The sequence below is a fragment of the Carcharodon carcharias genome, chromosome 3 (genome assembly GCF_017639515.1).
Source record: "Carcharodon carcharias isolate sCarCar2 chromosome 3, sCarCar2.pri, whole genome shotgun sequence".
Lineage (NCBI taxonomy): Eukaryota > Metazoa > Chordata > Chondrichthyes > Lamniformes > Lamnidae > Carcharodon > Carcharodon carcharias.
The window spans coordinates 49,085,265-49,097,729 of NC_054469.1; the positions used below are offsets into that span (position 1 = coordinate 49,085,265).

General features: G+C 41.4%; 1 protein-coding gene across 4 annotated transcripts in view; it reads left to right on the forward strand.

Moving 5' to 3' along the window:
* The window catches only part of arhgap12b (Rho GTPase activating protein 12b), a 241,278-nt gene that overhangs the window by 138,636 nt on the left and 90,177 nt on the right, over positions 1–12,465 (forward strand). For all 4 annotated transcript variants that reach the window (XM_041184245.1, XM_041184244.1, XM_041184246.1 and 1 more), the window contains one exon: positions 8,589–8,720. In XM_041184245.1, coding sequence (XP_041040179.1) covers positions 8,589–8,720 — 132 coding nt within the window. The remainder of the gene's footprint in view (positions 1–8,588; positions 8,721–12,465) is intronic.

Sequence of the window (12,465 nt, forward strand, 5' to 3'; positions counted from 1 at the left end):
ATAGAAGTGGAAAGCAACAGTTTATATTGTATGAGAAGAGAATGCTGATTGGTTGGAAAGTGGATTCTGGTAAAGGCGTTGCCATGAAGAATGGACCAAAAGACATAGGAGCAGAAATTAGGCCAATCAGCCCAACGAGTCTGCTGCACCATTCAATCATGGCTGATAAGTTTCTCAACCCCATTCTCCCGCCTTCTCCCCGTAACCTTTGATCCCCATACCAATCAAGAACCTATCTATCTCGGTCTTAAATACACTTAAATACACAGCCTTCTGTGGCAATGAATTCCATAGATTCATCACTCTCTGGCTAAAGAAGTTTCTCCTCATCTCTGTTCTAAAAGGTCTTCCCTTTACTCTGAGGCTGTGCCCTCGGGTCCTAGTCTCTCCTACTAATGGAAACATCTTCCCCACGTCCACTCTATCCAGGCCTTTCAGTATTCTGTAAGTTTCAATCAGATCCCCCTCATCCTTCTAAACTCCATCGAGTATATATCCAGAGTCCTCAAACGTTCCTCATATGCTAAGCCTTTCATTCCTGGGATCGTTCTCGTGAACCCCAGAACATCCTTCCTGAGATACGGGGCCCAAAATTGCTCACAATATTCTAAATGTGGTCTGACCAGAGCCTTATAAAACCTCAGCAGCATATCCCTGCTTTTATATTCTAGTCCTCTCGAAATAAATGCCAACATTGCATTTGCCTTCCTAACTACCGACTCAACCTGCAAGTTAACCTTAAGAGAATCCTGGACTAGGACTCCCAAGTCCCTTTGCACTCCAGATTTCTGAATTCTCTCCCCATTTAGAAAATAGCCTATGCCTCTATTCTTCCTGCCAAAGTGCATGACCTCACACTTCCCCACGTTGTATTCCATCTGTCGCTTCTTTGCCCATTCTCCTAACCTGTCCAAATCCTTCTGCAGCCTCCCCGCCTCCTCAATACTACCTGTCCCTTCACCTATCTTTGTATCATCTGCAAATTTAGCCAGGATGCCCTCAGTTCTTTCATCTAGATCATTAATATATAAAGTGAAAAGTTGTGGTCCCAACACTGACCCCTGCGGAACTCCACTAGTCACCGGCTGCCATCCTGAGAAGGACGCCCTTATTCCCACTCTCTGCCTCCTGCCAGACAGCCAATCTTCTATCTATGCTAGTAGCTTGCCTCTAACACCATGGGCTCTTGTCTTACTGAGCAGCCTCCTGTGCGGCACCTTGTCAAAGGCCTTCTGGAAGTCCAAGTAGATAACATCCATTGGATCTCCTTTGTTTAACCTACTCGTTACCTCCTCAAAGAATTCTAACAGATTTGTCAGGCATGACTTCCCCTTGATGAAACCATGCTGACTTTGCCCGATTTTACCAGGCACTTCCAAGTATTCTGAAATCTCATCCTTAACAATGGATTCTAAAATCTTACCAACAACCGAGGTCAGGCTACTCAGCCTGTAATTTCCCGTCTTTTGCCTCACTGCCTTCTTAAACAGGGGATTACATTAGCGATTTTCCAGTCCTCTGGGACCCTCCCTGACTCTAGTGATTCCTGAAAGATCACCACTAACGCTTCCACTATCTCTTCAGCTAAATCCTTCAGAACTCTGGGGTGTAATCCATCTGGTCCAGGTGATTTATCCACCTTCAGGCCTTTCAGTTTTCCTAGCACCTTCTGCTTGGTAATGGCCACCATACTCACCTCTGACCAGTGACGGTGACTGACATAACTACCAAGCATCATTTGAAATTTAAAGTAGGTAACTTGACCATGATTGGTCAAGGCATTACCCTGAGGAATGAGTCAGTGACTGGCTGTTTGGCTGAAACAGGCAACGTGTGTACTTATTCTTTCTGTCTACAGGGAACTGGGCCGTGTGTGTGTAAACATATGTAGCTTCCAGTGCATTCAAATGTGCCACATTGATCCTGGCTGACAATCTTAAATTGGTTGTCAGCATATTTCTTAGCATACTGAAGATTGTTTAGCAAATATTGACCAATCGCTGAATCGCATCTAGTGTTGGACGCTGTATTTTGAGTTTTGCAAGCACAGGCTGGTTGGCTACAGTCTGGGACATGCTGTTTTTTACGATCTGCCAGTCTTTGGGACGTATGGCCTACATACCTAGCATCACACTTTGCAGACAGAAAGAAGATGTACTCACATATTGCCCCTGTTTCAGCTAAACAATAAGTGACAGCCATTCGTTGACTCATTCCTCAGGACAGTGCCTTACCAATCAGGGTCAAGCTGTTTGGTTTAAATTTCAAACAATGCTTGGCAGTTAACTTTCAATCACCATCACTGGTATGTTCTCAATGGCAACGCCTCTACCAGTTAGAGTCCACTTGCCCTCCAATCAGCGCTCTCTTCTCATACAGTATAAATTGTTGTTTTCCCTTATATTCATTTTTTTGCGAAGTGCCATGATGAGTACAAGACAAAAAGCTTTGATATGTCTCTTTTTCAGCAATACTCAATTTCTATACTAGCAAACCAATAGTTGAAGGCACTAAGATTAACCTTCATCTAGCAAGTGAAGTGTTGTCCTAAAAAACCACCTACCCCTTTCACCTCTTGGGAAAAACAAATCATCCTTCCTCATCTGCTCAATATTTAATTGAAATGTTAGAATATATTTTATCTCATGCAAAGATGTGTTTAACGTAGGAACAAAAGAAGGTTATTCAGCCCCTCTGGTTACACCATTGTTAGATGATGGCTGATCTCTATTCCATCTCCACGTCCCTTAGCATATGAGGTAAAATGCTGAGGACCCTGTATGGTTCTGTGCACCACCACTTTTTTTTCATTCACAGGTTGTGGGCTTCACTGGCTGGGCCAGTGTTTATTGTCACAGTATTTATATGGCTAATCCAGTTCAGTTTCTGATCAATGGTAACCCCCATCCCACTAATCAGAGACTGTCCTCTCTATCCTCACTCTGCCTGCTACCTCTCAATCAGTTACCAACCCGTGCTACAAAGTTACCCCCCCACCACCCCCCCCCACCACCCAATCATTTGTACTGGTTTTGTAGCACACCAAATACTTGTTTGAATACTTTCTTTAGGTTTACCCATTAAGCTATTATCCGACTAATGTGCATTTTTTTTTTCTATTTTTGCTAGTGGATTTGATCCAACTTGAGCATTAATATGTAGAATCTCCATAACACAAGTATTTTTGTCGCTTTGCAGCAGCTTCAATAAGTAAAGTTCTGTAATTTAGTAAGATCTCTGGTGTTGACTTTTCTGTTCTGATTTACTTCTTGATAAATCTGATTTATAGTTTATAGTCTGAGAAGTGAGGCCCGTCAAGGTACCACTTGGTCATTTTATCAAAGTGATTCAGATAATAAGAACAAGATGCCTCCTGTTATATTTAGTGAGAATCAAGAGGTTTATTCAGCCAAGTCATGTTCATTACCAAATAATTTAAGCGTTAAGATCACTTTTTTTGTGCATATCTATTGAAGCTGTTTGTTTCTTTGGACATGAGAAAAAGTGCCTGGAGAAGCCTAATTTTAAGTAATCTTCGTTTCTTTGGGCCAAAGGGTTAATGTGCATTGAGCCATCGATGTGCAGCAGGATGGAGCAATGGGAATAGGATTCAGTCTATCACACAGCTGAGTTCTACTTACATCAATGTCCTTGTGTACAGAAAATGCCAAATGTAGGCTGCCCTTTTCTGCAAAAAAGTAGAGTGACTGCAGAACCACAATTGCATACCTTTACAATAAATTCAGAGTATTTATATAATTCTCCAAGCATGTCAATGACACCACAACTATGATTGACGTAGGATACAAGATGACTAACAGAGAAAAATGTGGAGAAATTATTTCACACAATTATAAACCTTAGGGAGTTAAACATGCGCTTGGATGGAGAACGAAATTTGGACCTTATAATATGATCACTGTAATTGACATTAAGGCAGGTGTTCACAGAGAATTATGAAACTCTGCAACCTTTTATATACGCTTCTGAAATTATAAAACTATAAAAACTAAAATGTCATTTGGAAATGTAGATTTGAAAGCCATGTTAATCTTTCAGGATATTTGGGATATAGGATAATTGAAATGCAACTCATTTATTAATGGAAACTAGTTATTTCAGTCAGTCTATATTTGTGCAAAAAAAATTTTAATATTGATAGTATAGACATCAATATAAGGGATCACTGCACAGTACAATGATTATACTGTGAGTAACACTTCTTTCTCAAAATATGCTTTATGTAATGTACTTTTGCAAAATGTTAGGAACAAAGTTCAGTTTGGCATTACACAGAGTGCAGTACAGTTTCTTTCAATGCAGAATGTGGCACTCTCAGGTGCCTCATTACACTTGCAGTTTCTGGTTATATTTACAATATACATTTCACGTCAAACTTCTCTGGTGCGTACAGTCGGGGTTTTCCACTGTTTCCAGCCCCTCCGTATACTATGGTAGCAGGGCTTTAGACTGTGGCTATTTCCCATTGAGCTTGGGTTGCCCCAAGCTTTAGTGTATCCCTACTCCACTACTGGTTTAAAAAATGCCAATCACTATAATTCATTTTCTGTTCAACTCATGAAGTGTCAGTTCTTCTATATCTTTCACAACATGGTGCCAAAACTATACATGGTAATTTGTGTGTTCTAACCAGTATCCTTTCTATAATGGGGCCCAGAACTGCACACGATACTCCCCATTAGTTCAAATTGACAACTTCCTTGCTTTTGTATGTTTTACTTTTTTTTTAAGAATGATCCCTCTTTGTGGCCTTTTGTTATCTGTGCTATAATCTTTAAAGATCTATGTATCCAAAGTACCCGCTCTTAAAAGTCTAGCTTATTTCATTATTCTTTTGCCCATCCCCTCCACAAATACCCTACTTCATGCTTTGGACTTGATGACTGTTTAATGAAAGCAAACAATATTGACCTTAAAATGCATGCACTAGTTAGTTTAGGACAGCATTTTATTGTTGGAGAATGTAAGACTAACAATACATTACAAGACAATTAAACAACTCACTGGAGGAGGAGGCTCCACAAATATCCCCATCCTCAATGAGGGGGAGGCCAGCACATTAATGCGAAAGATAAGGGTGAAGCATTTGCAACAATCTTCAGCCAGAAGTGCCAAGTGGATGATCTACCTCGGCCTCCTCTGGAGGTCCCCAGCATCACACATGCCAGCCTTCAGTCAGTGTGAAGGCACTGGATACTGCAAAGGCTATTGGCTCTGACAATAGTACTGAAGACTTGTGCTCCAGAATTTGCAGCATCCCTTGCTAAGTTGTTCCAGTACAGCTACAATACTGACATCTACCTAGCTATGTGTCCAGGTATGTCCTGTACACAAAAAGCAGGACGAATCCAACCTGGCCATTTATAGCCCCATCAGTCTATCCTCAATGATCAGTAAAGTAATGGAAGGGGTCATCAACAGTACTACCAAGTGGCACTTGCTTAGCAATAACCTCACTGACGCCCAGTTTAGGTTCTGCTCAGGCCTCTCAGCTCCTGACCTCATTACAGCCTTGGTTCAAACATGGAGAAAAAGCTGAACTCCAAAGGTGAGATGAGAGTGAATGCCCTTGGTGTCAAGGCCACATTTGACTAAGTGTGACATCAAGGAGCCCTAGCAAAAGTGGACTCAATGGGATTCAGGGAGAAAACTCTCCACTGCTTGGAGTCATACTTAACACAAAGGAAGATGGTTGTGGTTGTTGGAGGTCAGTCATCACTGCAGGAGTTCCTCTGGGTAGTGTCCTCAGCCTAACCATCTTCAGCTGCTTCATCAATTATCTCCCTTCCATCATAAGGTCAGAAGTGGGGATGTTTGCTCATGATTGCACAATGTTCAGCATCATTCAATGACATTGCTATCACTGAAGCCCCCATTATCAAAATTCTGGGTTGGGCGGGGTGGGGGGGAGCGGGCATTATCATTGATCAGAAACTGAACTGGACTAGCTATATAAATATGTTGGTTATAAGAGTAGGTCAGAGGCTTGGAATCCTGCAACAAGTAACCCACTTCCTGACACCCCAAAGCCTGTCCACCATCTACAAGGTACAAGTCAGCATTGTGATGGAATACTCCCCACTTGCCTGGAGAGTGCATCTCCCATAACTCGAGAAACTTGACATTGTCCAGGACAAAGCAGCCTACTTGATTGGCACCCCAAGCACGAACATTCACTCCTTCCACTGACGCACAGTAACAGCAGTGTGCATCATCTACAAGATGCACTGCAGGAATTCACCAAGCCTCCTTATACAGCAACCCCAAACCCTCTATCACTACCATCTAGAAGGAGAAGGGCAGCAGATAGATGGGAATATTACCACCTGGAAGTTCCCCTTCAAGTCACTCACCGTCCTGACTTGGAAATATATCACCGTTCCTTCATTGTCGCTGGGTCAAAATCCTGGAACTCCCTTCCTAACAGCACTGTGGGTGTACCTACACCTCATGGACTGCAGCGATTCAAGAAGGCAGCTCACCACCATCTTCTCAAGGGCAGTTAGCGATGGGCAATAAATGCTGGCCTAGCCAGTGATGCCTATGTCCTGTGAATGAATAAAAAATCGGAGCCTGCTTAGTGCACAAACCGAGATAAACATCACCTACTGCTGGAGGAGTATTAACTCAGTGAAAGGCGCTCTTTGGTCTGCCGTAAACTTGCTTGTCTGCCAGTGCAAAGAGCTGTCCATGAAGGAGACTGGCACAGTCCAAGGTCCAGGATTATATACTAAGGAATGCACTAAACTTTGAGGCAGCCGCTAGAAAGGTTCTATGGGGAAAGGCCACTGCCTAAGGCTCTCCCGCCATAGTACAACAAGGGGCTGGCACCCATGTAAAACCCCTGGTGTATGCGTCAGAGAATGTTTAATATGAAATATAAATGCAATGTGTAAACCTTTATTTGTACATGTAGTTAGGAACCTCAGAGTGCACTTACCGTATTGAAAGAAACTGATCTGTTTTGCATTTTATGTAATGTCAAATTTGAACTGTTATGTAATGTACCTTTACAAATTATATGAATAAAATATATTTTTTGGGGAGAAAAAAGCGTATTGTTTTGAACATGTGTGTAAACATTGATTAATGTAGACCCAATGTACACTTGCCCATTTTTTTGCTGATGAAAGTCAGCATGGATTCAAACACTGTGTGCCTGTGTTCTCTTCCCTTTGGTTTGTATATTGATTCCCTTTTTTTTGCTACTTTGAGTCGCATATTTACCACTAATTCCCTGCTCACCAATTCAAGTGCTGCACAGCTAAGTTCCTACTGTGCAGGGAGAGGAGTGCAGGGCAGATACACAAAGAACCAGATGTGTGCAAATTACCATCTGCTTCATGAGTGGAATTCCTTAAGTTGTTTTCAAGAATTGCATTTGAACTGTTAGTTTGAGCCTCCTTGAAAAAAGCCTGTAGCGAGAGGCTATGTGTGAACTGATGTTTCCTTTTAAGAACATGGGCAGAAAGATATGTTGTTAAACTGATGATTTGTACTCTGCTTGAAACCATATTTTTTTAAGGAGGAAGAGAAATGCACTTTGTAAACCGTATATGTCATATATTTTAATTTTTTTAAGAAACCTAGTTGAAGGACCATGACCCATAAAACAAAACACTAGCATATATTCCAACTTGTAAATGTTTTACATGATCAGTGTCTATTTGTCCACGTTTGCCTGTGGATTCAAATATCCCATCATCTGCAGAGGTTGTCATAGTAGTCCATTTTGTAATATGAATACCTCTGCCATTTCCATTTGACTCCCTCGTTCAATCGGACAGGTGGAAGTAAGGACTGGGGCCAGACTTACTTTGCATTAAAGCTATAAATAAAGGGCTACAACTTAAAGTTAAATTGTTGTTTGTGTTTGAATGTGCATTAATGAGATTTTGAAGGTCCAGCAAAGGATCATTGTAACTTTTGCAGCAAATGAGGTCAGACATTGGAATCTCTACTCTCAATATTTGCATCTCAGCTGCTGGAAACGGAAGCTAATAGTGAGTTCATCAAAATCAGAGAAAAATGTCTAGTGATGGTAAAGTCTCCCTGCTCCCTTAAGCATTAACACTGCAGGATTCAGAACTTCAAGCTGCAGTGGAAGGGATATCGGTCGGTTTGGGGGGTGGTGTTGGGCAGCAATGCTGCCAGTGTCCTGTGTTCCAGCTGATCTCTGTGCCCATGCAGCAAGCATTCTGCAAGTGCCAGAGAGAGGACAAGTTGGAATCAGCAGGCTAATCATTATAGGGAGATGGATACAGCATCTGCACAAGACTGATTCCTGTCAAGAGTTATTTCTGGCTGTAGAGAGATCTCTCTTCCCACCAGATGTAACTGCTTCTTGGACACTGAACACACAAACGAGGCAAGAGAGGCTAAGGTACAACAGCCATCTGACGTCTCGCTGTACCTTCAGTATAATCATTAGTTTTGCAGCCCTATATTGAAGGATGTTTTTGAGCTAACAGTTTTCCACCTGTCAAATTTATTGAAGCTGTTAGCTTTTGCTAGTTTTAGTAAGTTGCATGCATCATGTTTTCATTGTAATTTTTTTTTGTTAATAGTACAACATCTCAGCAAAGCAACAAGAAGTTGTTAGTAAAAGTAGAAGCTTGGACAGGAAGCCAACTGAGCCTTTAGTATTGACAAATTGGAGACATAGCACGTATGGAGTTGGGCAATTGGACCTTGAAAAGGTAGGAAATTGCACCTTAACTTGTACCCTGTTAAATAAGCTAAAATTTTTTATGGTTAGTACATAAAACTGCTGTTCATCAATGATTCATTCATGACGCTGATTCATTATAAAGTAATTACATTGCTGTCTGTGGAGCATTGTTGTGTGCATATTTATTGCCAAGCTTGCTGACAAAACAATAGCATCTACACTTTGCGGTGTCAGAATGACATGATAAAGCACTATATAAATGGATCCTTTTCAGTTTTTCTGTGATTTAAGCAGAAATATTATAATAAAAAAGCAAGACATTGCGTTTACTAGAAACCTGAAGTAATAACAGAAAACACTAGAAATACTCAGCAGCTCAGGCAGCAATCATGGAGAGAGAAAGTGTTGATGGGATGGATTTTGCAGGGGGACAGGTTACCCAACCCCCCTCTTCCACTGAAAAGTTCATCGGCGCTGGACAGACCAGAAAGCCAGCTGCCTCGCAGCGATAAGCTAGGTTTAGCCTTAATTGATTTAGCGTGGGACTTCTACTGCTGTCAGAGAGGAAGTCCCACCCTAGAGAGCCATCCAATCTGATTGTCAGGCAGCCCTGTAGTCCCAGCAGTACCAAGATCAAGTAGTAGCCACTGCTGGGACTACGGAGCAATCCCCGGAGAAGAAGTGTCATGGATGCTGGACTTCAGGTGAGTCTGGGGATTTTAGCTGGGCCTGCCTGGCAGACCCCAATGACAGAGTGGGTGGCGGCAGTATTTCAGAGTCTGGTGGAGGGGCTTGCAATCTTGTGATGGGCACATGGACACCCCCCCTGTGTGCGAAAGAGCGTGCTGCTCCCTGAGGCAAAGTCCTGCCTCAGGGAGATTAGTGACAGGTAAGTAAAGTCTAAAAATAGAAAAATTAAAAAATTATTAACATGTCCCCCTCATGTGACAATGTCACATGAGATCGGACATGTTAATAAATATCACGTAAACTTTATTAGACTTTTTAAAAACTGACATGAAACCTCATCCCGCCAATGGATGAGGTTTCATGCATTATCAGAAATCCGCTGGGGCTCCTGGCCTGCCCACCTGCCTTAAGGTTGGACAGGCAGGTCTTTAATTATCTTAATTAGCCTGTCAATGGCCTTAATTGGCCAGTGACAGGTTGGCAGGTGGACAGCTGATTTCGCTGTCCGCCTGCCTTCCTAAAATTTTGAAGGGATCGGGATGACGTTGGGGGTTCCTCCCGATGTCATCCCGCATCATTTTCCCCTCGGTGAGCGGGCCCCGACCCCAAATCGCCGACAGGAAAATTCAAGCCTATATAAGTGCCTTTCAACTTTGACTGCATGGCAATATGTCATATGTAAAGTGGTACAATATATGGTCATAGGATGATGCAGCACAGAGAAAGGACTTTCAGGCTATCATGTCTGTGCAGGCTTTTTGAAAGAGCTATCCAGTTAGTCCAATTCCCCTTTTCTTTCCCCAGAGCCCTGCAGATTTTTCCCCTTCAAATATTAAACTAATTCTGCTTTGAAATTTATTGAATCTGCTTCCACCACTCTTTCAGGCAATACATTCCATAACTCGCTGCTTAAAAAATTCTCCTCATCTTGCCTCTGATTCTTTTGCTAATTATCTTAAATCAGTCCTCTGATTACTGAAAACAGTTTCTACTTATTTACACTACTGAAATCCTACATGATTTTGAACACCTCGGTTAAGTCTCCCCTTAATCTCCCCTGCTGTAAGGAGAGCAATTCCAGCTTCTCTGGTGTCTCATCCCTGGTAACAATCTTGTAAATCTCCTCTTCACCTTCTCTAATCCTTTGACATCCTTTCTAAAGTATGTTGGCCAGAATTAGACACAATACTCCAGCTGAGGCTTAACCAGTGATTCATAAAGGTTTAACATAACTTTCTTGCTTTTGTACCTCTGTTTATAAAGCCGAAGATCCCATGTGCTTTTTTATAAGTGACCTTGTCAGCTTGCCCTGCTGCCTTCAAAGATTTGTGTACATATGCCCCCAGGCATCTCTGTTCCTGCTCACACCCCCCCCCCCCCCCCCGGCCAAACCACCCTCACCTTTAAAATTGAATGTGAGTTTTCTCATATTGATTTGAGCAATGTATCTGAAATTGAATCTGCTCTTATCTACTGGATTCTCGGGGGCATGAAAAAAGCATTTTAACTGTTGCGTTCAAAACAAGTTTCAGTACTTCATGATACAAATGGACCACGTTAAATTCAAAAAATGGCTTTCAGATATTTCAACTGTCTCAATATCCGCAGGTGAAATCTATTCATTTGGGAAATCTGACAAAAGCGTGCACACTATTTGAAGTAGCTATATAATAACAAAGAAATTAAGTTGTTATTCAATGAAAAATATACATTTCTTTATCCCTTTATTATGCTTTAGTTTCTAGCTATAGTGCTATTCTATTTTTTATTATAATAGTTATTTTGTATATTTTTAATTGTTCAAATAGCTTAAATGTATTTTGTGCCTAACAGAATAGTCAACTGTGTTTTTTCACTTCATGTTTAACTGATTTGAAATGTTATACAAATGTGGCAAGCATCGATGGGAATTCACATAGGTATGGTAGAACTGTAAGGATATTTAAGCACTGTAGATTTTCAAAAATAATGCACCCAGTTATAGTGTAGGCAAAAGCACATATATAACTGATCCTTATTCTCTGGGCTGTATATTGTTCCAGTAAATATGTTAGCATTTTAGTACCTGTATAGTGTGCACCCCACAGTTTTGTAATTTTAGAGGAAGACGTGCATGTCAAGATAACACTTCATTGCAATCGCCTAATATAAGATAAATTCTGAATTAGAAAGTAGGTTTATAATGACATGTGGTTGGGCACCAAGTTATAGTACTAAAAAATAGAAACAAGGTGAACAGAGGGCTGGAAGAGACAATTATAAATAATACAGAATTAGGTGAGATCATAGAAAATACAAAGAGGTCTAACTTAGGTTGGAGTGCATATATTTAAATGCTTGAAGGATACTTAATACAGTTGGTGACTTGCAGATGCAAATAGCCGAATGTGAATATGATTCAGTGGCGATAACTGAGCCGTGGTTCAAAAAAAGCAAGAATTTGGATGCTTAATATTCCTGGATACTGGGCATTCAGAAATAAGGGGAAAAATGGAGGAGAGGGGTAGCAGTTTGTTTAAGGAAATACTACATTGCTAGAGAGAGAGAATATCTTTGAGGCATCAAAGCCAGTATCAATTTGGTTGGAGTTTTTAAAAAAGAAACAAAGGAGCTATTGCACTACTTGATGTCCTTTATAGGTCTCCAAATAGTGGGAGGGCGATAGAGGAATGGATTTGCAAAGAAATTACTTGGAGGGGTGGGGGGTGGGGTGTGTGCAAGAACTATGGAGTAGCAATAATGCAAGACCTCAAATGTCCCAGTATTGAATGTGAACACTTTTGGTCCCCTTATCTAAGGAAAGATATACTTGGAGGCAGTCCAGAAAAGGTTCATTAGGTTGATTCTGAGTTTGGAGGGATTTTCTTATAAGGAGAGGTTGAGTAGGTTGGGCCTGTACTCATTGGAGTTTACAAGAATGAGAGGTGACCTTATTGAGACATATAATATTCTTAGGGGGCTTGACAGGGTAGATGATAGGCTGTATCCCGTTGAGGGAGAGCCTAGGGCCAGAGGGCATAATCTCAGAGTAAGGGGTTGCCTATTTAAAACAGATGAGGAGGAATTTGAGGGTAGTGAATCTG